This window comes from Strigops habroptila, chromosome 3 (assembly GCF_004027225.2).
Source record: "Strigops habroptila isolate Jane chromosome 3, bStrHab1.2.pri, whole genome shotgun sequence".
Lineage (NCBI taxonomy): Eukaryota > Metazoa > Chordata > Aves > Psittaciformes > Psittacidae > Strigops > Strigops habroptila.
This window is the reverse complement of record NC_044279.2, coordinates 1,914,552-1,941,404: the sequence shown is the minus strand read 5'-3', so window position 1 is coordinate 1,941,404 and position 26,853 is coordinate 1,914,552. Positions and strand designations below refer to the sequence as shown.

At 42.9% G+C, this 26,853-nt stretch overlaps 1 protein-coding gene across 3 annotated transcripts in view; it reads left to right on the top strand.

Moving 5' to 3' along the window:
* Positions 1 to 24,580, top strand: part of LRGUK (leucine rich repeats and guanylate kinase domain containing) — a 55,690-nt gene extending 31,110 nt beyond the window's left edge. Inside the window, exons 14-24 of one of the 3 annotated variants that reach the window (XR_003990721.1) lie at positions 1,293 to 1,494; positions 2,528 to 2,641; positions 6,329 to 6,486; positions 10,187 to 10,275; positions 15,349 to 15,483; positions 17,580 to 17,609; positions 21,020 to 21,189; positions 21,923 to 22,672; positions 22,763 to 22,992; positions 23,151 to 23,237; positions 24,437 to 24,580. Coding sequence is in view for 1 of the 3 variants with exons in the window: in XM_030480712.1 (XP_030336572.1) it covers positions 1,293 to 1,494; positions 2,528 to 2,641; positions 6,329 to 6,486; positions 10,187 to 10,275; positions 15,349 to 15,483; positions 17,580 to 17,609; positions 21,020 to 21,189; positions 21,923 to 22,071 (1,047 nt within the window). In the remaining 2 variants the exon portion in view is untranslated. Of the gene's footprint in view, positions 1 to 1,292; positions 1,495 to 2,527; positions 2,642 to 6,328; positions 6,487 to 10,186; positions 10,276 to 15,348; positions 15,484 to 17,579; positions 17,610 to 21,019; positions 21,190 to 21,922; positions 22,714 to 22,762; positions 22,993 to 23,150; positions 23,238 to 24,436 lie in introns of those variants that run through there. The other 2 variants (XR_004389889.1, XM_030480712.1) reach the window with 2 other exon arrangements.
* The last annotated feature ends 2,273 nt before the right edge of the window (positions 24,581 to 26,853 follow it).

Genomic DNA, 26,853 nt, shown 5'->3' with positions numbered 1-26,853 from the left:
ATCATGTAGTAATTATTCATAGTCTTGTATCACTGTGGACTCTGCGAGCAGATGAAAAACAATAACAGTGAGTTATGTATCTGAATAGAAGTTATCGAAGTCCATTATCTTCTGTGAGGTTCATACCCAAAGTGATTTAGCACTATTAAAAGAAATTTTAATTATGGGCTGTGGGCTGAGACAAGAAATTTAGAGCTTTTCAGTCACTTTAATCTGGAGTATATCTTTCACTGATAAAGGAGACTGAAACAAACGCTAAAAGTTAAATCATGCTGAGTCTACACTTCCAGTCAGTGAAGCTGCTGCAGTTCTGACACACAGTTATGCGCTGGAGTAGGCACATTTGTTGTGCTTTCCCTTTGCTCAGGTAGCCACCAATACCTGTAAAGCATGCTCCAACCAAGGAACACGGTGGCTAATAGGTCTCATTATGCTCCCAGAAATAGAAGTACACCTTGTTTCCTGCCAAAGACACCTCTCAATTGCACTTGTTGCTGGTTATCCTCTTATTCAGGCCAAGGACTCAAAGGAAATAGGATATTGTAGGATCCCAGACTGGTTTGGGTTGGAAGGGACCTTAAAGCTCACCCAGTTCCAACCCCCTGCCACGGACAGGGACACCTTCCACTAGAGCAGATTGCTCCAAGCCCCTCTGTCCAACCTGGCCTTGAACACTGCCAGGGATGGGGCAGCCACAGCTTCTCTGGGCACCCTGTGCCAGCGCCTCAGCACCCTCACAGGGAAGAGCTTCTGCCTAAGAGCTCATCTCAATCTCCCCTCTGGCAGGTTAAAGCCATTCCTCTTGTCCTGTCCCTATAGGACCTTGTCCAAAGCCCCTCTCCAGGTTTCCTGGAGCCCCTTTAGGCACTGGAGCTGCTCTAAGGTCTCCCCTTCAGGAGCCTTCTCTTCTCCAGGCTGCCCCAGCCCAGCTCTCTCAGCCTGGCTCCAGAGCAGAGGTGCTCTAAATTCAGGTATATAATACCTGGAATAACTAGGTCCTGATGGAACAGAAAAGATGGAAAGAAGGGAAACCCCAGTAACTGGTGGGTATGAGAAGCACGATGCTTTAAATCACTGTGGAATTTGATTTAAAAGATTCTTTCAAAAGTGTGTTTAGAATAAAGTTATACTACTCTTACAATACTTTACACATGTAGCTTTAGGGCACTTCACCTTGAACTTGCCTATTTTGTTGCATTTTAGATCTTGAGACCTGTAGAAGGAATTAATGTTTCCAGTACAGTTTTCACAGTAATTTCACAAAACATTTTGCTACTCTGCTTCATTTGAAGGGTCTGCGTAGCTTGAAAAATACCTACTTTAAACCCAGATGTATCCTGTTAGTACCACTTAGCAAAGAGAAATATGAGGAGCACCTGCGGAGGAAAGGATTATTCAGCAGACCAGAGATTGAAGAGGCAGTCTCCAGAGTGGACATGTACATCAACATGAGTGAGGATTTTCCAGGGTACTTTGATGCCATTATCTACACAGGTAAGTTAATCTCTTTTCATACTTTAAATCTGATTTCTATGGTTACACCAATAGATGGTCTGAAACTGCTCTGCAGACAGAAGCACTGGCAAATGTTAAAACTAAAGCTGACAAATGGTTTGATGTTCATCATAAGAGTTTAAACTATTCCTTCACTGATTTTCTCAGCTAATTCTTGTCCCAGAAATCCAAAAGCTCTGGACATCTGGCAGGACTGAATTACTCCACTACGTCCAACTTGAGCTTTAAGCCCATCTAGAAAGTGAAACAAGTATTGAACCTAGCAGAACACTTGTTAAATATTTTATCCTATGAGAATATTCAAAGGATCTAATTGTCTGTTGGTCTCTGAGCAGAGTTCAGAGCTGCTTTTAATCCAACAGTCCTAGTTATCCTTGGGCAGGACAGGCTTTATTCAAGTGTTGAAATGACAACTGATGCGCGGTCTGGCGATGTCCCACTGTAAAGAAGAGGATCTTCTGCAAAGCAGGATTCTTCTGATTCCTAACTTGCTCAAGTCCACCAACCTGGCACAAGGAATGGAAGGGTGGTAGATAGTCCATTAAAACAAATGTTTGCTTCCTGCTACTTAGGAATTGAGGATGGCAGATGGAAAAGAAGTGTCCTTTTCTATTTTATTCTGTATCTGCCTTTTTGTGGAGGTGATTTTTGTGGTTCACCACATTGATGGTGAAATATCTCATTGCGGTATGAAACAGTCTATTTGTACTTACTCTCAAGGGCATATAGAGCTTGCAATTTAAATGTAACATTGAAGAAATAAAACAGTAAGCCAAATTCCAGAAGGACAATGTTTAGGTGAGTGCAGAAACTGAGATGAATTTCAGATTATCTTCTTGAATGTGCTATTTATGAAGATGAAGATTTTACTCCCAACAAAATGATCTGGATGTGTTAAGAATGCATTTCTCTGTCAGACTTCTGTGATTTGTAACTTTGTACTAATGCAAGGTTGGCTTTTTCCATTATGCATCCTTCCTCTCTGCCATGAAATGCATATCCCTATCTGCAGATGAACTGGATGAGGCATTCACAGACCTGAGTTTCATCGTAAGGGAATACCTGGGTTTGAAGCCACCTGCAGTTGCTGATAGCATTCAGGACGTGAACAGCAGAGCAGAAGCAGGTATTGTGTCTGGGCACATGCTACTAGTGCTTTTATCAGTAAAGAATTCAGATTTATTTGTTACAAGAATTGAAATCTGTGAATGATGCAACCACTGAGACTGCTTGTGTCTGAAACCTCCACGTGCTGCTCTGCAATGGGTCTCCTGGGCTGATTCCTCCCTGGGATATAAATCTTTAATGGAGATTTTCCCAGGTTCTTTACATCACTGTGTGCCCTGAGGCAATAATATGCAGAAAGTGAGTTGCCTGACTCTTCTGAGGACGCTTTTGGGCTAAGGGTCATTCCAGATGCATCACAAGTGAGATATGCATCCATGTCCGAGAGCTTTATGCCTATCAAACTGCTGAGCAGCAAGAAAATGCCATGTCAGTGAGACCTGACTTTACTCTCTTCCCCAGGATAGCAAGAAGCATGAAGAGGTATATGAAAACCAGGACAGTAAGATGAGTGAAGGCAACTTATAAATTCACTCCAAGTGCTTTTGGGGCTACTCACTGCAGGGTAAATCCAAATGATGGACAGTATATTTAAGAGAATGCTTGAATCATAGAGTAGTTTGGGTTGGAAAGGATCTTCAAAGCTCATCTACTCCATCCCCCCTGCAATGAGCATATATTCTGTTTCAGGGAATGTTTCCGTCAAAAAACTAAGATAGGAAAAAACCCAAAACCTCACAACTTTCAGACAGATCCATTCCCAGATCAAAATCATGGAACTATAGAATTGGCTCAGGAAGGAAGGGTGCAGTGAAGAGCTTTATGCTTGCTTTGGAGGATGAAAGGATGACTGCTTTTGTCAGAGGCAGCATAACTAAGGTTAGCTTAACATATTGTGAGAACTCAGCTGCCCTTTGATTTTAATCCAGACAGGGCAGGTTACCAGCTGGGATGAAAGCAGAATATGACCTCTAAAATACTGGAGTAGAAGAAATAAGACACAGGCATTATGATAGTAAGAAGTGCAACGTGGACTAGCAAGAAGCTCATTTATGTGAACTCTTTCCTCTAACTCCAAGAGCCTCCATGGTTTATGCCTGTCTTGGTTAGATCCATTGGAACAGGAGGGTTAATCAGTTTGCTGAGTAACACAGAGCCAGTATTCATGACCTTCTGTGTGGCACAGAAGGCTGCAAATAAAAGTAGCTGAAGGAAGGGCAAGAATGAACATTTCAATGAAGGATAGCGTAAAATTCATCAGTTCATCAGTTCAAGTAATTTTGTGTCCTGAAAGAATTAATAAATACTGATTTCCCAGTGGACATGAAAAAACTTCTCCACATATTGCAGCATCTCAGTGCTTCAGCAGTGAGGACCTTTCTGCAGGATCTTATTTAATCTTGAACTATTGAAGTAAGAAAGACTTCCTTGCTTTTTTTACTATGATATTGTTACTATATATTGTTACTTATTTGTCTTAAAAACACTGGAGATGTTTTATCCTGAGAGGCAACAAACCTCACCAAACCCCAACTAGATTATCAGGAAAGAAGAAAAAGGGGATGATTAAAAAGAAAATATTTTTATATAATCATGGTATTTTTCATTATCTATATTTATGTATCTAAAGCTCCTTTAAAGGACTTTGTATTCCTCAGCAGTTCCGAGTTCTTTCGGTGAGTGACTTGTCGCTAGTTACAGAAACTTCATTACTACTACTAGATTTTGGTAATTCTCCTGTCCATAAAGTAACTTTTAAATTTACTATGCACCATTAAATTCATTTAGAGCTTCATTTATAGGTGTTTAAATAAATTTAACTACCCTATTTCTTGAGATCATCTCTTCTTATGGACTCTGTGAAATAATTTATCTTAAGAAACTTGCCCCAATGTTGCCTTTAATATGGACATTTTTAGTAAGATAGTAGCAGGGGGAAGATTGGTTGGGGGAGATTATGATAGGTTGTTAATTCTGTTTTTAATGAACTGCTCTGCAAGAGCTTTTGCTCATGTATAGAGTGAAAATAGTGGGAGAAAATAGATAAGTTCTTCTTTTAAAAAACTTTATATAGCAGAAGGATAATCTGTTTCAGAGCTGATAATGCTTTGTACTTGCATTAGCAGCTTTCCTCCCCAGAACCTGGTATTTTACAACTATTAATTATATAGCACAGCAGTCCTGTGGAGTATGTATTGCTATTTGTATTTTACAAATGAGGAAAGGGACATTTATGTCAAAGACTGATTATTTGTGATGCTGGGCACCAGAAATCCCACTGAAGCTTTGGCAGTGTGAAGCTCTGCACCTCTGAAGGTGAGGCTTTATACTTACTGTCAAAGTGAGTAGTTTACTGTCCCTGAAACAGAACCCACCAATCTCCAGTCTCATCTCCTCTGTTCTTAACGCCAGCCCTTATGGTAGCTACAACCCAGCAGTATATAAACAAAGAATCATAGTATGGTTTGGGTTGGAAAGGACCTTAAGATCATCCAGTTCCAACCCCTTGCTATGAGCAATGACACCTCACACTAGACCATGTTGCCCAAGGTTCTGTCCAACCTGGCCTTGAACACTGCCAAGGATGGAGCATTTACCACTTCTTTGGGCAACCTCTTCCAGTGCCTCGCCACTGGAGATATATATATGATGGCTATGCTGAAAGTCATCTGATGACTATTGAAACTTCTTAATAAAGGTATATACTATGAAAAATAACCCTATATACTGTGAAAAATAACCTGATTTAGTTTATGAACATGGATATGGATGGGGTGTCTCTTTGTCATCCACTGCATTCGTACATGAGTTTTTAGGTTGTGTGCTCTTGTGCTTTGATATACACTTAAACCTTTCTTAGGCTTGGATTTGTGCAGACTGCCATGTCCCAGTATTTATAAGATCTTTCCTGTGGCTTAATTTAATATTTAGATACCATTTTATAGAAGGATAAATCCCAATTTACAAATTTTTATTCAAATTTGAAAGTAATTCTTTTTGAAAACTGAGTTAGTTGTGTCTTTCTGGCTCGCATTCATGTTTGCTTCTTTGCAATACAGCAATGGTGCAAGTCTTTGGATTTCTGATCACAGAAATTCAGATAAATAACTGAAGAAAAGGTGCCTCACACCAACTCCCCATCACACCCTAAGACCTCTGAGAAGGTTAAAACTTCTGAGTAGGTAGTAATTAGCTTAGAGGTTATAACAGTGCTGCATATCAGAGCATCCACAACAAAGTGAGCTCATCTATGCTAAGCATCTCTTCCTAGCCCATTAATGTAGAAGGGGAAAATTCCCTATATCTGTGAAGTACTTGGAAGGTTTAAAAGCTTTTTGGGACCTGCATAGTTTATATCATAGAATCATAGAATGGTTTGGGTTGGAAAGGACCTTAAGATTGTCTTGTTCCAACCCCCTGCCATGGGCAGGGACACCTCACACTAGACCATGTTGCCCAAGAATCTGTCCAACCTGGCCTTAAACACTGCCAGGGATGGAGCATTTACTACTTCTTTGGGCAACCTGTGCCAGTGTCTCAGCACCCTCACAGGGAAGAACTTCTTCCTTATATCCAATATATATCCTTATAATCAATCCTTTAAAACTTTCTTGAGTTATCTTTTGTGAATCCAGAACTGTGCCAAAAGCCAGCTGATGATAGTTGCAAATAACTGGTTTCTTTCTGCTTGCTGTAAGCAAAGTGGTGTTCAGAATGTTTTTGTTCAGGAGTGTCTTTTCCACCCCAGCTTCCAGAATACGGGTCTTGCAACAGCCAAGATTGTCGCCTGGTGGTGTAACTACTGGAACTACTCAGTCTTCATCCATCAATGAGTTCTTGGACTTCTCTGACAAAAGCTACCCAGGAGGCATCTCAGACAAACATGCTGCACAACTGAGCTCCGTGGTAAGGAGCATTTACTTTCACCTTAGACAGAAATGATTAGTTGTATGCAAAAAATACATGTCAGACCTTTCTTTCTCCAGAGAAAATAGACTCCTGTTCTCTGGCCATGTTTCATTTCAACAATATTTATCAGTTCCCTAGATTTAAAGGCAGATTGACGAGAATGAGGCAGGTAAAGTCAGATGAGAGGAGAAGCCGTTGTTTCTGCTCAAGGTTACACCAGAGTGACTCTTTTGATCCTAATTAGAATCATAGAATGGTTTGGGTTGGAAGGGACCTTAAAGCTCATCCAGCTCCAACCCCCTGCCACGGGCAGGGACACCTTCCACTAGAGCACGTTGCTCCAAGCCCCTGTGTCCAACCTGGCCTTGAACACTGCCAGGGATGGGGCAGCCACAGCTTCTCTGGGCACCCTGTGCCAGCACCTCAGCACCCTCACAGGGAAGAGCTTCTGCCTCAGAGCTCATCTCAGTCTCCCCTCTGGCAGGTTAAAGCCATTCCCCTTGTCGTGTCCCTACAGGCCCTTGTCAAAAGGCACGATTTCATCCAGTTGATTTCATCCAATTGTGTACTGGTGTAAGGCAGCTGAATATCACCTCTCAGCTCTACAACAAGATATGGAATGATCCTATTCAGTGGAAATACTAAGATGCAGTTAAAAGGACAATGAAGATTACTTGTGAACGCCATCCTGTGGCAGTGGATAAACCTGTTCAGCTGAGCCTCAGAGTGTATCCTAGTGCTAACTGCCAGAGATCAAATTTAAACACATTTTTCACCTGCTTTTACTTTTCCAATCAACACATTCAACAACGTGCTTGGATTTCAAATAACCTCTTGCAACTTCAAGCTTCATCTCTCTTCCTTTTTTTTTTCCCCTTCTCCCTAATAGTCCTTTCCCTACAGGCATTCATTCTCCTTGTAGGCAGTGGAGGAGTTGGGGCTATGAAGCAGCTGTGTCTAATGCTTTTTTTTATATGACTATGACAGGAGAAGGGGGAAAAGAAAAATGAAAGCTTTAAACTTTGTTCCATTCCAGGGTTATGATGTCATTATGATGAATGATGGCTTGGCAGGCATGACTCGCTCTACAATTTTGCCACTACCTCTGTATTTATAACTACCTCTGATGTTTAGGATTAGTGCTGTAGATGGAGGAAAGTAACAGAACCCCCCCTGCCCCTGTTTTCCAGGTTTTCAAAAAGGCTTTCTTAGATGTGGAGAAAGGTATCTTTCAGTTTTCTGAAATGAAATACATCCTTTCAAGCCATGCAGAGCTCCAAAACTGTCACAAGTGTTGCTCATTTTCATGTTTCATAGAATCATAGAAGAGTTTGGGTTGGAAAGGACCTTAAGATCATCCAGTTCCGACCCCCTGCCATGTACGCCTTACCCTAGACGTTATCACTCAAGGCTCTGCCCAGCCTGGCCTTGAACACTGCCAGGAATGGGGCATTTACCACTTCTTTGGGCAACCTGTGCCAGCGCCTCACCACCCTCATAGGGAAGAGCTTCTGCCTTATCTCTAACCTGAACTTCCCCTGTTTCAGTTTGAACCCATCACCCCTTGTCCTATCACTACAGTCCCTGATGAAGAGCCCCTCTCCAGCATCCTTGTAGCCTCCTTCAGACACTGGAAGCTGCTCTGAGGTCTCCACGCAGCTTCTCTTCTCCAGGCTCAACAGCCCCAATGTTCTCAGCCTGTCTCCATACGGGAGCTGCTCCAGCCCCTGATCATCCTCGTGGTCTCCTCTGGACTTGCTCCAACAGCTCCATGTCCTTCTTATGTTGGGGACACCAGAACTGCACAGAGTGCTGCAAGTGGGGTCTCACAGGGGAGAGCAGAGAGGCAGGATCACCTCCTTCAACCTGCTGGTCACGCTTCTTTTGATGCAGCCCAGGATACGGTTGGTTTCTGGGCTGTGAGTGCACATCGCCAGCTCATGTTCAGTTTCTCTTTGACCAGAAACCCCAAGGGTTCTTTCATCCCAAGGTTTGTTAGTTTAATATGAGAGAGAAGACAGAGTATTTCTCACTTTGGTGGCACTCTGCCATCGCTCCTACCCCTGGAATTTATTTTTCTCACTTTTAATTTAATCTCTTTTTATTCCTATTTTGAAAGTTTACATTTTGTCAAGTCAGGGAGAAGTGGTTTATGATGAAGGAGGCCATCATTTACCTTGGCTTTAACTTGCTTAGTGGCTGCAAGGCTCCTTCTTATTAGTCTCCTTGTTCAGGGCTGGTAATACCTTTTCCTTATTTACTGCACTAAGTTTCCAACATATTTTTACATGCAGAGGAAGCTTTACAGCATCAGCTGAAGTGACAACATGGTAAAACACTGAAGGTGAAACACAGGTGCCTCTTAGACCATATTTAATGAGAAGAGTATAAATATGTCTGTGGCCTTCAAGTGAAATTTTGTCTAAACCATTACATTTGGGACTGCAAATGATGATAGTGCTTTTGGCACTCAAATAATGTGCTGTCACTGCAGTAGCCACGTTCCACTCCCATCATGTAGAACTGGAATAGGAAGAAATTAATGGCAGTCATCCACAAGCAAAGTAAGAAGCAGGATCTGCTGCTCAGGGATAGACAGTAGATGTCATTCCTTGCAGCCTTATCCCTTGTGAGCATGTCAGTTTTGTATGGCTGTAATTAACTGTACAGGGTATGAACAGAAAGGTGTCTATAACTGTAATCCACACAGAAATAAAGGTCAGAACTATATCTTTACCAAAAGAAAACACAACAAAACACCAAAAGAAAACAAAACACAAGCTTGGAGAGCACCTAAGCAGAGCCTTACTTAGCATAAGTAATGAAGGAAAGTGAAGGAATCCACAGTAGGCATTATGTGAGCATTCAGCAGATTAGCTATATTCTCTTTCATTGCTCATACATGGCAAAACACCTCTGTTACAGACATGTGATTTAGCTATTAAATTGATAACTATCAATGGCTATCGGTTGATAACAAATCAGGATTTAATAACTTTGTGATTTACATGTTAATGGTTTTAAGCACATGGTAGTGCTGCATTTGTCTGACCTGAGAAATTACATTGTCCTACAGCACATGTTAACACACCCTTAGAACTCAGGACCACATTTTCCTGCTGAGATCATCATGTGTTCATCATACAAAGTCGTTTTAACTAAAACTTGCAAAAGGTAATTCCTTCATTGGGGGGGGGATGTTGCTTGATATAGAGTTGGTAAAGCAGGTTTTCTGCATTGCTAGAGCAAGGAGACGGTGTATTTAAGATGAGGCAGAGGCAAATTCTACTGTATTCAGTCCCTTGCTGGTGAAAAGAAGCTTAAGACGACAGCATAGCTAGAATCATCCCCACTCTAACACACAGGGAGGTTGGGAAGCATCGAAAGTAGTTCCTTGAAGATATTTCTTCCTATTACCTCCTCACACATTTTGACTACTATGAAGAAATGGAGCTTCACTGGAGGTAAAGATCTTCATTTTTCAAAGCCAGCAAAGTTTCAACACAAAATTGGGTTTGTGTAGACTGGTGAATCACATTTAGCACCTTGTTAGTTATAATATAGCTCTGCTATTTTCCCAGAATCTATCAATTCATACACTCTGGAGTGTCAGCAAAAAAGAGGAGTATCATAACCAATTAAGTTACCATATATACTTTTAAGCTGCTGTCTAAAGTTGCTCATATTTCTTTATCAGGAAGAAGCTTCTTTCCAAAGACGTTTCTGTGCAGCACGTCAGGCTCTGTCAGGGAAGGCACCTAATGCATATGTCCAGCTCTTTCAAAGGTAAAAAGTAGAATGCTTTCAGCTAAGTCCTTTGCAATAAAGTGAAAAATGCCTTGTTTAAGGTTTCTTCTCCACTGCTCAAAAGGATGAATTATTAGAAGCTGTCAGGGATTGCAAATCTCAGAGACAACTCTCCTTTCTATCAATCACTTTTAAGTCCAGCCCTACAAATAAATCACACTCTGCCTGCCTTTTGACTTGGGAGTGTAGCAGTCTCAAAATATATACCAAAAATGTATGAGGCAGAGCCATCCACAAGGAACTTGTCTAAAACTATGAAATTGTCACATGTGTCTTCTCTGAGAGAGCAGAAAGGGATCATTTTTCTGGCAGCTCACAGTCTCCCACATGAGTTTTAGCACTACTAGTAATTAGTGTCGGAAAGTCACAGCCACGCTCAGCACAAGGTTGTTTGCCGCAGTGTCTCTCTGTTTAAAATAGAATCCATGGATATCTCTGTTTAAAATACGAATTCTGAAAGCTGATTCCACTTCCTAATTTTATTTTTTACTTGTTTTATTTTTTTATTTTAGAAATTGGGTTCTATCCTGACTCCCTTCTTCTTCCTTATATTCACAGCGATGCAAAAATGGTGTTAAAAGTCTATGAATCTCAATGTACCTTCTTTGATTGACCTTTTGTGGCACTCCTGCCTTTCCCTGCTTGTAAATCTTCCTAATCTGAATTCTTCTTTGCTTACTTTTCCTACCTGCCATGAAAAGGCTCACAGTGTTGACATTTAAAGTATCACATAGGCCTCTAAAGCAGCAATCATCAGAAAGGATAGAAAAGTTCATTCCTTTCAGCCCATTTCAGACCTGTACAAATGCAGTTACCAGTTGTAGATGCCAGATGTATTTTATGAAAATCATTCCAATGACAAAGTCTGGAGATTGACTCTTAACCAAAACAACCCTACTGAATTAAACTGTCTCTAGAAAACCAGTGGCCAAATTCTGTGCAGATGCAGAATTATCATAGAATCCCAGACTGGTTTGGGTTGGAAAGGACCTTAAAGCTCATCCAGTTCCAACCCCCTGCCATGGACAGGGACACCTTCCACTAGAGCAGATTGCTCCAAGCCCCTGCGTCCAGCCTGGCCTTGAACACTGCCAGGGATGGGGCAGCCACAGCTTCTCTGGGCACCCTGTGCCAGTGCCTCAGCACCCTCACAGGGAAGAATTTCTTCCTAATATCTAATCTAATTACAATCATAATCATAATTATAACAATAAAATAATAAAGTAATAAAATAATAAAATAACATCTAATCTAATTATGATGCATTTTCCAAATCTTTACTTATAGAAAAGGGTTTTTAAGTAGCTGGTTCATGCATTTTAAACTATGCTGAAATGAGAAGAAGAATAGAAATCAGTGTTTTCTTTTGATGGATGTCTTGGGTTTTATTTAGCGTTGCAGTATGAACTGTTCATCCTAGTCTGCTTGCTTGTTGCTCTTTGCTCCTTTTATTCCACAACACAGATGTTTTGGAAGCTGATTTTGGAGTTAAGTATCAGGCTGCTTCGGCAGAGCTGTCAGGCAGGTGAGAGCAAATCCTGTCACCCCCAATCAGCACTTGCAATTACCAGGCCTCAAGGGATAGACGCACTCAGTGGAATTGGAGGCAAGAGTAGACAACATCCCATTCCGTGCAAGAGGTTATGTCAAGAGGGGCCATAAATATGAATGTTATAAAATGGTTGAAATGCTGAGAGAGAAGCTGAATCCTGGTTTGTTACAATTAAATAGTGGAGAACCTGGTAGATCAAGAGGTCCACTCCAGTGCTAGTGCAGAGTTGTTCTGTTGAGCAGGTTTATTTACACAGAATTGAATCAAGTTTTAAATATCCATCAGAGAGGGGTTTTCACCTTGGAAAAGCTCACCTAGGGTTCCATGGATCTTCATAGAAGAGTGGTTCATAGAATCATAGAACACCAGCTTGGAAGGGACCTCAAGGTTCATCTGGTTCAACCTTTCTAGGCAAAGCATGACCTGTTCCAATGCCTGACCACCCTCTCGGTGAAGAAATAGTTCCTAATATCCAATCTGCATAATAGGAAGAACCACTTTGTGCTGGCATCATGCTGAGAGAGGACTGGGAATGTAAATAGGTGGCTGGGGACCAGAAATGGTAGAGGGCAGAAGCAGCTCAGCTTGTTTTGAGCAGCACTGCTGCAGAGAATGAGAACCCTGCTTCAGTTAGGAATGAATCTAAATTCTACGAAATTCATGAAACTGATGTCAAAAATGATACATTCCAAGAAAGTTCCTAAGGTATGTTTTGAATTCTTGTGTATCTGTAAATATTAAAAAGATTCTTCAATGTTAAAACTCATCATTACACACTTTAATCCAAACTGAAATATATTGCTGGGTTTTCTTGAGCATGAGAATGTTAGAAGTGGTGTCACACAAGAATCTAACCTATTTTATTTATTGCAGCCCCTCGGGCTTATATACATAAATGTAGATTCTTAAACTCAAATTACTGGAAACCTGGCCTCTGTTTTTTGCCTGGGGCTGTGTGCAGGTGTAATTGAAGTCATTTTGATGTCTCATTGCCTAACATAATGTACAGGCAACACTCAGTGGTTTGCTCTGAGCAATTTCACTAGTTGTCTGTGTATTTGAGAGTAATAAATACAAGGTTGGGTTGAAGTCTCCTTCAAATCAGGCCTTTAGCTAATGATTAACTTCTTTATTCCATCTAAATAGAATTGGAGGAAGCAAGAGCAGGCAGCGCCGAGAGGAGGATTTATAACATGTAGTCTTGCTTCTCTGAGTTGGAAGAAATTCATACACTTTACAGTTTCACTGCCAGAACTGGGAAGGGAGAAGGTCTATAGCAGCCTTCCAGTATCTGAAGGGGGCTACAAGGGTGCTGAAGAGGGACTCTTCATCAGGGACTGTGATGATGGGACAAGGGGTGATGGGTTCAAACTGAAAAAGGGTAAGTTCAGGTTAGATAGAAGGAAGAAGTTCTTTACTGTGAGGGTGGTGAGGTGCTGGCACAGGGTGCCCAGAGAAGCTGTGGCTGCCCCATCCCTGGCAGTGTTCAAGGCCAGGTTGGACACAGGGGCTTGGAGCAACCTGCTCTAGTGGAAGGTGTCCCTGCCCGTGGCAGGAGGTTGGAACTAGATGAGCTTTAAGGTCCTTTTCAACCCAAACCATTCTGTGACTCTCTTCTATGCTTCTATGGTCTGCCTGTGGCTGAGACACTCTTCAGGTTGGATTTGACTGCTGTGAACATAAGATTTATGTGCAAATGTTTCCAGAGAACTATAGAACTGTTTGTGTTGGAAGAGACCTTAAAGCTCATCTAGTTCCAACCCCTTGCCACGGGCAGGGACACCTTCCGCTAGAGCACGTTGTTCCAAGCCCCTGTGTCCAACCTGGCCTTGAACACTGCCAGGGATGGGGCAGCCACAGCTTCTCTGGGCACCCTGTGCCAGCGCCTCAGCACCCTCACAGGGAAGAACTTCTTCCTCTTTCAGTGTTATGTCTATGCCTCTCTTAATGATGAAACCAGGGCATTGTTCTGACCTCATGGAAATTTCACAGGTGCTACTTAACTTTTCCACTCTGTTTTCCCTGTTTTTTTGAGCTGAGGCATCCTGGTGCAATTTGAATTCTACTCTGAGCCTAAATACCTATAATAATAGTACAAAACATGAGAGACGACACAAAGAAGACATTTAGTGCAGAGACAAAAGGTGAAAAAATCATCCCTATCACACCTCTAAAATTGCATCTTTTTTATAGCTGTCGGGCATGTTGCTTGAAGTTTATTTATCAACTGAGTTGTAGCTTCTGAGGGTGGGTCACAGGTTCTGAATCCAAACCTTTGCTCCAGGAAGTAGAGTCCATTTTCCCATGGTTGTCCTTCAATCCTGCCGTCAGATTCCTGCTTTAACCTCCCCTGTCAGATGGTGTGTTTCTGTGCTGTACATCAGAGTTCTTTGCTGAGCTTTTCTTTGTTTCTTATTATTTTCATTTCCATCATATGGGTTTACAAGAACTGATTTCTGAGAGCACTCTGCTCTGGGGGCCAGTAAAGGAATCAGGCCCTTTCTCCTATGTAATTGGTTCAGATTCTGATCTGAGCTGGTAACAAACAAACACCATTACCAGCTGGTGGTTGCTTGACAGTGAAACAATAACAGCTTGAGGCCTTACACTAAGGAAGCTTTATTTATAGGTATTAATAAGAAGAAGAAACTAAAGAAGGGGAAATTTAAAGGCAAAGAGTGGAAAAACCTGGCTTGCAATGCAGTGTGTTGGGCTAGGGACAGACTTCAGAGGAGGAGTGGGGAAAGCTTCATCACTGAAGCACCGGAAGACTCATAGAGGGGAACAGTCCTGCTTTGGCAAGATGAGGAGGTGTGAAAAGACAGTGTGAGATTCCAGCCTCTCTGTTACCTGTGTGAAGCTGGCAGTGATGTACTTGTGCCTTAATGGCCTTTGGATGGACGAGGCTTAGAGCAACCTGGTCTAGGGGAAGGGGTCCCTGCCTGTGGCAGGGGGTTGGAACTAGATGAGCTTTAAGTACCCTTCCAACCCAAACCATTCTATGATTCTCTTTGGTTTTAGCTTTGTGGTGCAAGTCTATAATAATAAATATTGGTGTCAATTACTGCAATAATAAAGTGGTGTCAACACTGGTTTGGTTTAGGTGTTATACATGGCAGTGATGATGAAACTTCTCACTTTGTGAGTTAGTCACAAGGGGTGGGATTAATCTCACCCAATTTTGGGTGTCTAATAAAAATGTCTCTGTCTGAACTAGTTGCCCTACACTGCTGTCTCAGTGAAGAGTGATTCACCCAATCTGCTTTAGATCCCTACTTAAGCTTGAGTTTATTCCTACTGTAGCTGTGACTGTTCCTCTTTATTTGCTATAAACAGAGCCTGGATTACTACCCCCAACTGCTTATTGCTGTTCTCTCCCACAGGAGATAACACTCCCCTCCAGCTGAACAGGTCCTGTGAACTCACTAAGCTCTAATGAAGCTAGCACAGTATATAAATGCATGTAACAAGCACTTTCTTTTCTTTCTGCATCATTTCAGGGACCTGGCAGTCACTCCTGTACCAGGCAGCTTCCATCAGCAATTCCTGGAACCAACAATATATGCTTCTCTGCTCTCAGATGGAAGGAATGTGACCCAAGACCAGAGCTTCCCCCTGAGTAACCCGGAGAGCCGGTGAGTTCAGCTTCTGAGACAGCAGATCATCGCTGGGTGGAAAGAAGGTTAATGCTGCAGAGTGCAAGAACTAAAACCATTTCCCAAGCTAATGCAGTTGTCTCATCTGTTACATCAACAGCCTTATTAAGCACGTGTCACTGCAGCATAAACCAAAGTCTTGTCATTCATGGAATGGTTTCATTTAGACACCATAAATCACATACACAGAAAGGGAACTTCAAGAGCTTTCTATCAAAAGGAGGTTTGAAGGGAAAAAGATGCTGAAAGAAACTTGGTCCAGGTATAGAAAAACAGAACTTGAGTGATAAATATGGTTTTAAACCAAATTTATCAGATATTGCTATCAGGATTATTTCTCATTCTCTCTTTAGAGGACTACCATAGTTGCCGTTTAGGAGGCCCTGGGTGATATCATGATCTTCACATCCATACCTTACCCATGATAACATCAGGCTTCATCAGGATACTGAGCTCTGCAATACCTTTACCTTCTCTTACTATCTCAGCTACTGCTACTATGCTTCGTATCTTGTCCAGCATCTCTGCTCATGAGTGATGAACATCCCTATTTACTTGTACCACAGCTAAGCAGGCTCTGAGGCATGGGAGGGAAACAACTATCGCATTTAAAGCTTGTAGAGAGGTGAAGGTAGAAGAAGATTTGAAGAGGCTACACCTTCAGTGCCTTTTAGGCCTTCAGCTGTGTTTTCCTGATTGGATCTGCAGCTACACATTGCCTCTCACAGGATGGCTGTGACTTACTCTAATGGTCCTGTTTCATAAGTACATCTGAGCTCTGGCTGCCAACAAGCCTGTCTGCTGCTGTGGCAAGTGACATTGTATGCAGGATATGCTGTACCCTGGATAAGCTTTGTTTTTTCCTCTCTCCTGGCCATCTGTTGTAATCCCATGCCCAGATGGGATACATAGAAGCAGCCGGATGCCACACAGCATGACCTAGTGAAGCGTAACACACCAGATCCTCCATCCACACTAGGAAATAGCTCTGCTCACTCTTAAGAACCTACCACAAAGCTCATCTGAAAGCTTCAACCGGAATGAGCTACGTTGAATGGCTTAGAGTGAGCCAGCCATTGGTAACTTGAATTGGATCATGGGTTCAGTGCCATGTCTGGTATCCTGTTCTCATCCCATACAAACCCAGATACCTTCCCTGCTTTATTTGAACACACCACCTCTGTCTTTTCACACCTTGTAAAAATCAGTGTTAAATAACTTCCTAAACACACAGGAGGCCGCTTTTCACCTGAAGTCAGACCAGTGAGAAATGCTGAGCATCTTTATAAGATTTCAACCCATTCACCTTATCCTTCATCTGTTAAACAGAACTTTGAGATAAACTTCCTGTTGTAAAAAACCCTGTGTTCCTTTTCTATCCTAGAGAGACTGTGCCCTCGCTGTGATGTACTACCTGCCACTGTAATTACAAGTAGTTAATTAGCATGCTGTAAAAAGGGCAAAAGCACAGGCCTCTGCAGACTCATTTGTCCTGAGTATTTGTGCCACGGTGGAGTGTGCTGAAGGGGGACAGAATGAGTGGGTGAGAGAAACCAAGTGCGTAATAAGTTGCTGAGGGATTATGCATCATCTGTCCTTAGCAGGAAGAAGCAAGACCTATAATTCAAATGAGTGTGAAGCTCTGATGAGTTGTAAAGGTCTTACCCTTCACATATGGGAATAAATATGTCTTTCCACTCCACCACATTGTGGTGTTTTGACTTTAGCAGTGTTTTCATTTAGCGCTGTTAATAACACAGTGGGAAAACAACTGTGAGGAGAGGAAAAGCAAACTGCTAATCTGATTCATTTTCCATGCATGCAGCATGGCCTACAGCAAAATGGTAGAGAGTCATGTTGTCAACTCCTTTTGCGAGGGAAATATGGGAAGATGGGAAGGAATTTGCTTATAGGAGTGATGGATGGAAACACTGTTGTGTAGATGCATTTGAAAACCCCCGCATTTCTGAAGCATTGTAGCACAGCCTGCAGTGATCTTGTTTGAATATTGAGGTGCTTTAATGTTTTCTTCTTCTTTCTCTCCAATTTCATGCTGTCAACATTTGGAATGGAAGAAAGAGTAAACTAAAAAAAGCCATCAAGGGGTAAGAACATGAATGTGTTGACCTCCAGGCATAGTCAGTGAATGAAGTACTGCTTTCCAAGAGCAGGGATTGCAGATTAAGTCTCATATCTCACTGGGCAACACTGTGTCCAGGTCCAAATATTTTGCATTATTTCTCAAATCTGGCAGTTTTCATTTAAGCTTGAGCTGTGGTGTGGAAACGGCAGCATTATTCTTCAGGTCACCACCACTAGTTGGATCCAAGTCCTGCCGTTGTCTGTTACTTCTGCTTTACAAGTGAAATGATTGCATTTACTCCAGAGTGAAAATTAAAGGTTTCGTTTAGACATCTGCCCACTGACCCGCAGGTCTCAGCAGGACAGTTTCTAATTACATCCATGGCTTCTTTGCATTGCTAAGACTATAGCTATGGTCTTCTCCTGGGAAGTAACTTACGATGACCTGGTCTTTCCTGATCTCACTAATGAAAACACTGTGCCAGTTTCCAGGGATTTTTGAAGTCCTCTGCTGGAGGCTGACCTCTCCCACACGTGGAAGTGTAGATTATGGTTGCCTGAGGTGCCATTTGTTTTCACTCATAGGCTTCAGCAATTTATCATTGCCTTTGGTGAGCAGCAGTCCTTTAGGGCAATAGATCTTGCGACTGTACTTTAAAGCACTGCTACTCGCCACAGGCAATGATAAATTCTTTGGGTCCCTCTCTGCTGTATTTCATCGCTCACTTTTACCAAGCAGAAGTATTTGAGAGGTTATTGAAACAATCTGGTTACAGCATAATGAAGAGAGGAGGGGCAAAATGTAGTGAGTTGGAGAGTAGAAACTTCCTAATCATAGAACACTGCCAGGGATGGGGCAGCCACAGCTTCTCTGGGCACCCTGTGCCAGCGCCTCAGCACCCTCACAGGGAAGAACTTCTTCCTTATATCTAATCTAAATCTCCCTTCTTGTAGTTTAAAAAGCCATTCCCCCTTGTCCTATCACTACATGCCCTTCTAAAGAGTCCCTCTCCATTTCTTCTTCTAATTTCTTCTCCCTAATTTCTTCTTCTACATACAGGCTGTGGACTGTGCCTCAGTACTGGGCTCTTCAAACCTCACCCCACTGTTACATTCCGTTTACTTCTACTGGTGACAGAAATAGAAAGTAGACAAAATTAGAGCAAGCGCCACAATTTTTATTCCTGTAAAAGCATCTTTACACACAGAAGAAAAGGAGACAACATTCTCCATGTCAGGACTCCCATTAACTTCTTCTGTACTAAACCTGTTTGCAAGTTTGAGGGTGGAGTAAGAACCTCACCTACCATGTCACAGGGAACTGACTCAAATATTGAATTTGCACATCCCCATTCCTGACAAACACAATCAAATGAAAAATGTCCATCACTGAAATGTTACAACATCATGTGCAATGATGTATGTTAGGGTTTGGCAGTCCAGTGCAACCAGAATCTAAACAGGATCTATAGCAGGCCAGTGCTTTACTCCTCAACTCATTACTAAGGGAAAACTTCAAAGTTAGGACACATAGAACGTTTTGGGTTGGAAAGGACCTCAGGAACATCTAGTTCCAACCCCCCCAGCATGCCTGCTTCCCCTATAATAGGTCTCTTGCCTGTGCTGAGGCTGTCAGGGGAGGACTAAAGATACCTTATCCAAACTCATTTACAGGTCACCTGGCAAAAGCATAAAGGAGAGGCAAGTTCTCAGCTCCTCTGCTCCACCACTCTCAAAAACCTTGGACATCTCCATGGCAGAGACCTCATAAGCTCTAGTTTCCCGCTTATCTTTGATGTCATTCTCATTAAGCAGCTTTACAAGAATCCTTAATTAAATTAAATGCTTCCTATAACACTTGTACTAGAAAAGCCTGAGTTCCTACATTCCCTTTACACCCTGCCAAGTGGTACGTGAACTATTTCCATAGTCTACCTTGTCTTCTGCCCTTTAAGAAAGGGACAGCTGAGGAGAAAGGCACTAAAGATTGTTGTTCAGCACCTTCAGATGCTGGTTTTTAACATAGTGCATTCAAGTAGTTGCAGATAGAGATCCACAGGGGTTAATCCTAACTATATGATATCTATTTTTAGCCTTTATTTGTAGGCGGATGCGTGATCATGTTCTCTGAAGCAAAAAGCAGTAGTCAGCCTTTTAGAAACTGGAATAGATGCTGTTGAAGAGTCCAAGCTACTGTTTATACTAAGCCTGGATTTACTACTTCTAGTAATTTCTTATCCCTACCACAGTTATGTCTGATGAGTATTACAGGCAGCTAAAATGAGATTACAACTAGGGTTAAGCACTTGGCTGGAGCACTGAGTGTTTGATGAGCATCCTTGGACGCAGTGGACCTCAGAGAAGACGAAAGCACTCAGTACATTACAGGATAAAACACTTCTTTACCTTGAAGGCAACAGAAAAATACCCATAGACTTCCATAGTACATCTATCTAGTGACAAGATAATTACCTGTTTCTTCTGGGAGCACCTCACTGTTTTATCTCATTATTCATGATCCTTTCTTCTTATTGTATGGATTTATTAAAATACCACTGAAATACTTACTTTCCTTTCCCCACAACATTGTAATCACAGTTATTCTCACAAGCTTAAATGCTCCTTGCAAGAATTAGAGGGTGAAATTACTTTGGCCTGTCCCACGGGTAAGGTCAGGGTGAATAATCTTCCCCCTAGATTCATAAATCTATGAATTAGTTTCTCTCGCCTAGACCAGAACAGTCCTTTCTGTATGGAGACTGACACTATGAATTACTTTTAAGCATTGCTTCAGAAAAATATAACAGGTTTGCATTAAATATGTAGTTATTGATCCTTCCATATCAATCAAGGCCTTTTCCTTGCTTTTCTTGAAATAAATTGATAGGATATAGATGGAAATGGGAAGTCTTTATCAGAACAAGCTACAACGTGATCGTTATCATTGTCAGGGTGTCAGACCACTCAGGTTTTGGCTTTTCTGCAAGAGACATAACAGGTCAGAGGTACCTTGGGTACTATTCACTGGTAAATGGCTACTCATGGTTTGTGTTGTCACTGGGGCGCTACAGAAACACTTCTTTTCAAGGCAATTCCTATCTTCTTTCTCTCACCAAGAGAGAACATTGAAGATGGATTTGGAAACAAGGAGCTCTGAGTTCTGATCTCAGATCTGAAGCTGATGCACTGGCACGAACTTCTTTTGCACTGTCATGTGATTGATTAAATCAATAAATTCAGATTGAGAGAGGTAGTAGTTGTGTTTGCTAGCACTAGTTTTGTAATGTGTAAAGCTTTGTGTAACTGATAAGTATTGGGATTTATTTCTGACTCTTGACTGAGTTGTGTGACTGCAACATCAGTGATATTGTCAGGCTTGGTGCGTGTGCTATTTTATTGCTACTTCAAAGCATGAATCATTTCCTCCTCTCAGCTGCAAAGAATGTGGTCCTGCCAGTGGACGATTTCTGGTCTTATCTGGTGAATCTGCTGCGGAAGGTCTCCTGGTTCAGAGCCCTGTTCCCCATGCTCACCCCACTGAAGAAGCCAAAACTGAGCATCAAGATCCAAGAGGAGCTGAAGATGGAGTGGACAGATTGAAAGGTTTGAACCATATCGGAACATATTTTAAACCATTTGGAACTGGCTTCCCAGGAAAGTGGTAGAAACACCATCCCTGGAAGTGTTCACAAACCGTGTAGATGAGGCCCTCAGTGACATGGGTTAGTTGTGGCCTTGGCACTGCTGGGGTAAAGGTTGGACTTGATGATCTTAAAGGTCTTTTCCAACCCAGCTGATTCTATTCTATATTCTATGTAACAGCTTTGCTCAGGCTGTGTATCTTATTATAACAACAGTAGTTTTATTTGGGTGACAGAGGAGCTTCTTCATGCTTCTGGTAATGACACATTTAAGAAGCAAGGATATGATGTGGCAGATTCATCAGAGTGTGAATGCAACACACTCAATACAGCAGCTTTCTCTCAATGAACTTCAGGAGAAATTAAAGGTAGTGGCTGCTTAGGTGTAAAGCTACTCTTCCATATGTAGAGGTAGGGCAGTCACTACCTGAAGATGTTACTCTTCCCTCACCACCCAAAACACTGGCTTTCGGCTGGAGATAGGATTTGTGGAAGCTGTGGCTGCCCCATCCCTGGCAGTGTTCAAGGCCAGGTTGGACACAGGGGCTTGGAGCAACCTGCTCTAGTGGAAGGTGTCCCTGCCCGTGGCAGGGGGTTGGAACTGGATGAGCTTTAAGGTCCTTTCCAACCCAAACCAGTCTGGGATTCTATGATTCTATAACCCCCTCTTAGTGCTTCTTCACTTATTTCTGCAGAGACTGAATTCTCTGGTGACAATCTTCAGAGAAAACACAGCAAGTCCAAGCCTGGTTCTCACGTGCCTCAGCTCAGCAACTGGCCCGGCTCCCACTCCAAACCTGTCCTACCTCCAATCCCATCAGGGCGGAAGAAGACCAACCCTTGATGGCCACTACCAGCCAAGCCTTTGTCATGACTACACCGAAACTTTCTGCCTAACAGGAACAGTGATTTTTATATATCTATTTCTTTTCCACAAAGCAAAGTCTATCAAATATTACTTTTAAATCCATTTCTAATTAACTCTCCCCCCAAAAAGTTATTTATTTATAACTTGATTAAAAAGTAATTTCTATATTTCCCAATGCTAAAAATTATTTCCCCAGGCACTCTCAGCTGGGAAACGGTGTAGATTTTATTCCTAACAGCCACATGACCACATCTTCCATTAACTTCTCTCTTTTCTCCCCCTCCTATATTATAGATTTAATTGAGGTGCGGGAGCATCAAGGTCTCTGATAATATTGTCTATAGTGTAGAAGTGGTGAATTACTTTGAAGAGGGACTTTGTGAAGTGTTCAGAGAGTGAAAACTAGTTCCAAAACTATTTGTTATTTAATAAAATGTGGTTTTTTTGAAGGGACGAGTCCCAATTCTTGGATTTGCAAGTGTATTTAAACAACCCAGTGAGGAGTCATCAGGAAACCACAATATAATCATTGAGAGCTAGCTGAAGCTGAGAGTAATGTGTGAACATTTGTTTTCCTGTACGTGGAGTAGGAGCTCTGACAAGTAAATAAACCTCTTGAATTAATGTTTGTCCTGATTGATTAATTTTCATTACCGTCTACTTACAGAGCAGATAGTGAAGCCCCTTTGCCCAAGCAGCTTCCCATGAGGAGGGGGCATTTGCTATTCCTATTACAGCATGGATCTTTGCACGCAGAGAAGACAACATGACTTGTTGCCGCAGTGTGGAGTAAGTCCATGGAAGAGCTCTGGTTTACCTCACCCTGCATGTTCACAGTGTGGCCAGGTGGTTTTGGTGTTTAAATAGGATGAACCGAACGAAGCAACACAGCTCATGGTAAGTAATGGATAGATTCAGATAGCCTGACCTTAAATTCCAGCAAAGCCTGTAAAACAACTCTGCTTTTTATTAAGTAGTTTCTTTCCCATATAGTTCTTTCAAGCTGAACAACCACAGCTTTCAATGCACCTTTTTAATATCATTGATTTTGACAGAACAAAAAGCAAGGCTGCTCCATAGCCTGGGTTCAGAAGCTGCAGTTTCAACCTTAGCGGGTGTTTGGCCAATGCAGTTCAGCAAAGGTGGGTACCCAACTGCCTCTGGATTCATACCCAACCTCCACTGCTTCTTCAGTAAACCCCTCATGGCTGCTTTCCCTCTATAAATACCCTTGCAGAAGCTGGCGTGGCTGTTACAGCAGGCTGCATGGCAGATTGGCATGGATGCTGATGAGTATATCAGGTTTTGCTGGTTTAGAGGTGATAGTTTTGCCATGCACTGGACCAGGTTGCTCAAGGAAGTTGTGAATGCCCCATCCCTGGCAGTATTCAAGGCCAGGTTGGACACAGGGGCTTGGAGCAACCTGCTCTAGTGGAAGGTGTCCCTGCCCGTGGCAGGCGGTTGGAACTGGATGAGCTTTAAGGTCCTTTCACACCCAAACCATTCCATGATTCTGTGGTTAATGAGTATGTACAAGGTACCTTGTGGTTCATACACAGCAGGGCTGGGGTGGTCACAGCTCCTTGCTTCAGGTAATGCAGTCAGTGCAGATAAATCAGTTTTCTCCTGGACACAAATGCAGAAACCCATGTTCAGGCCTCTCTAGCCCAAGCTCGTGTCTGGAAAATAAGGGTAGTGGGTTGTGGGTGACACCTCAGTCACATCAGTGTCCCTTTTCCTTCCATTCCTGCCCCATTCTCCAAGCCGAGACCACTTCCACATTCAGCCCCAGCTCTCCATTCTTCTCTTGGAATGGTTCCTCCTGAGCAACACAGACCAAAACGTGACAAGTTATCCCTGGATTCTGCTGAATTTCCTTTGCTTTAACTGTGCAATCCTGCAAAAAAGCCTTGTACACCTTAAGTGAATGAGCACAAAGCTTCAAACTACTCCTATTTACAGGAATGTCTTAAATGTTAAGCTCTCCAGTGCAGGAATTGTATCTCTATGTTGATTGCATATAGCTGAGCATACAGGAGGAATATAAATATGTTACTCTTATTTCCCAGTTGTAAAAGGAAATCATTTGTTCGTCTGTGCTCAGGGTATTGCATTAGCATCAGACAATAATGTTTGAAGAGAATCTCCTATTTTGCAATCAGTTCGTGGGCCCTGAGCTTTCAACTACTTCCAAATGTGGCATGTTCAGGGGACCTTGTGTGGAAGTGAGACATGGGAATTTTTAAGGAAGAAGCTGAATTTGAAGTCAATTCAGCAAAATATCCAGTTTCTTTCCTGCTTTTCCTGCTATAATCTCACTTGCTCTTTTCCCACTCCCCAGCACACCACAGCTCAAGTTGCAAGCCCGATTTACAAGGATTTACCCCAAACCAACTGCATTCTGCTGAGCTGCCCTTTGTCTACTGCACCCTGAAGCATGGAACATCTGGTTGAGTCTGAAGGCAGAAGTGCTGCTGGGTTGCTGGTATGTAGGATTTACATTTCATTTAGCACATTGTTCCAGGGAACTCTGTTTTGCTTGGCAGGAAGCGGGTTTGGATTACTGCACAGTAACACCTTCAGTTAGTCATAGTCAAACAAAGCTCTGCAGCTTGAGTTTTACAAAGGGGACTGTAACAAGCTGTTTAATTTCCCCTTTTTTAAGTGAAACATTCAACATTCAATGGAATCAGGAACTCTGGTTGCTGCCTTGTGAGTGCAAATGGCTTTACCAGCCAGAGGTAGGCGCGTGCTTATCACACGTGCTGTGTCATAGCCCTGTGTTACACATGGGTAAATCAAGGCAGAGAGAAATCGCACTGAATTGTGTTGTCCCAGGAGGTTTTCCATAAGAACTGGATCAGAATCCAGCAATTCTGTATCTCTGCTCAAATGCTGGGTCTTTGAGGTGAAGCACAGGAGACTGTGCCCATGCAAAAGTGTTTTGGGAAGCCAAGTGCAGCTCTTTTATCCTGATTCCTCCCCCAGGCCAGCAGCAAGTTGATAGGAATCACAACAGAGGTGCTGTAGGACAAGGAGCTGCTGAATGAAGGGGTGATGGGTTTGTCAGACATAAAGGGATGGTGTTTTCATATAAACCTGTGCCTGAAGGAGAGGATATGAAGTTTGCTGGCTACAAGTTTGATGTACAGTGAAGGCTTCCAGGGGCTGTAGAATAAGTCCATAAATAGCTCCTCCTGGATATCTGCTGAGCATACTGAGCACTGGAGGCTGAGATGCTCCAAGGACATCCACAGAGTGCATAGGCAACCAGGGCAACCTGCTGTGGGCTTGGTAGAAGACAACAGCAGAAGGCATATGGTGGCTTGGATTCTCCAGCATCCCCTCCCTAAATTAATAGCTGTATTTTAAACAAATGGGTACAAAATAGTTGGGTTTGGCACTCTGAGCTTCATCTCCCTGCCTCCATCTACCAGCTCTAGAAACCCCAGAACCTAGAAACCACTGGTGGAGGCTTGTCTTGCTGGTGAGATCACTGCAAACCCAGCAGCTACACCTCTTTGTTTCTTTAACCAAGTTCTGCAGGCAGATGGGGAATAGCTTCCAGAACTGACCAAAGGGCTGTTTATTTCCCTGCATGTCACACACATCCAACTCCAAAATTACCTTTCTGAAGCTCCATGTCATGCCCTGGCAGTGACTGGCTGCCCCACTCCCTCTGCCTGCTCCCTCGGAGCTTGTCTAAGGGAAGATGCTGCATAATATGCTGCTATTTGGCAGCTGTCAAAGTGAATTAGAGTTTGTTTTAACAGTCCCATAGTGGAGGTGAGGAGAGCTGCTGCTCAGTGTGATGACACCAACCGCCCGTGTCCCTCTTTGCATCCCTCACTCAAGGGAGTGAAGGGCTTGAAGGAGACCCATGAGCTCTTTCCCTGGTCTCATCCTGCACTTCTGTGGTGTTGCTTCAGCAGCTCCAGCCTGCAAACCACTTTGGGTTCCCCATTCATGTACCATTTATCACTGCTAACACCAAGGTGTGTTTGCCAGCACAACTGGAGTCACCTTCTCCCCATGGTGACTCTTCATCAGGGACTGTAGTGATAGGACAAGGGGTGATGGGTTCAAACTGAAACGGGGGAAGTTCAGGTTGGAGATAAGGAAGAAGTTCTTCCCTGTGAGGGTGCTGAGGTGCTGGCACAGGGTGCCCAGAGAAGCTGTGGCTGCCCCATCCCTGGCAGTGTTCAAGGCCAGGTTGGACACAGGGGCTTGGAGCAACCTGCTCTAGTGGAAGGTGTCCCTGCCCGTGGCAGGGGTTGGAACTGGAGGAGGTTTAAGGTACTTCCCAGCCCAAACCAGTCTAGAATTCTATGATTCTATGGTCTATGGGATTGGACCCCCTTGGCACAGAGTCAGCCCTGCACACCCCGCACAGGCTGTGCACTAAATCTTGCTTCTTGGACATACCCTCTGAGTAACCCTCACAAAATATTTCAAGCCTCTGAGATATTCTTTTCTGCCTCCTGTAAGGCAGAGGCAGAGGAACCCTTGGAGCTGAGCCTGAAATTCATTTTCCTGCAGGGAGGAGGAAGAAGCTCCTGCATTCTTATCATTTGTGCTTTACCCTGCTCGTACCTCAGAGCAAGTAGAAGCACGAAGGTGTAAATCAATGTCCATCACAGAGGCATGAAGGCTCCACAGTGAAAAATCCCAATGCTGCGGGTCCTCCCAGAGATCTTCTCTAGTGACTCCCATCTCAATATCCTTTTCAGACCCAGCTTCAGTGTGCGTGTGAGCCCA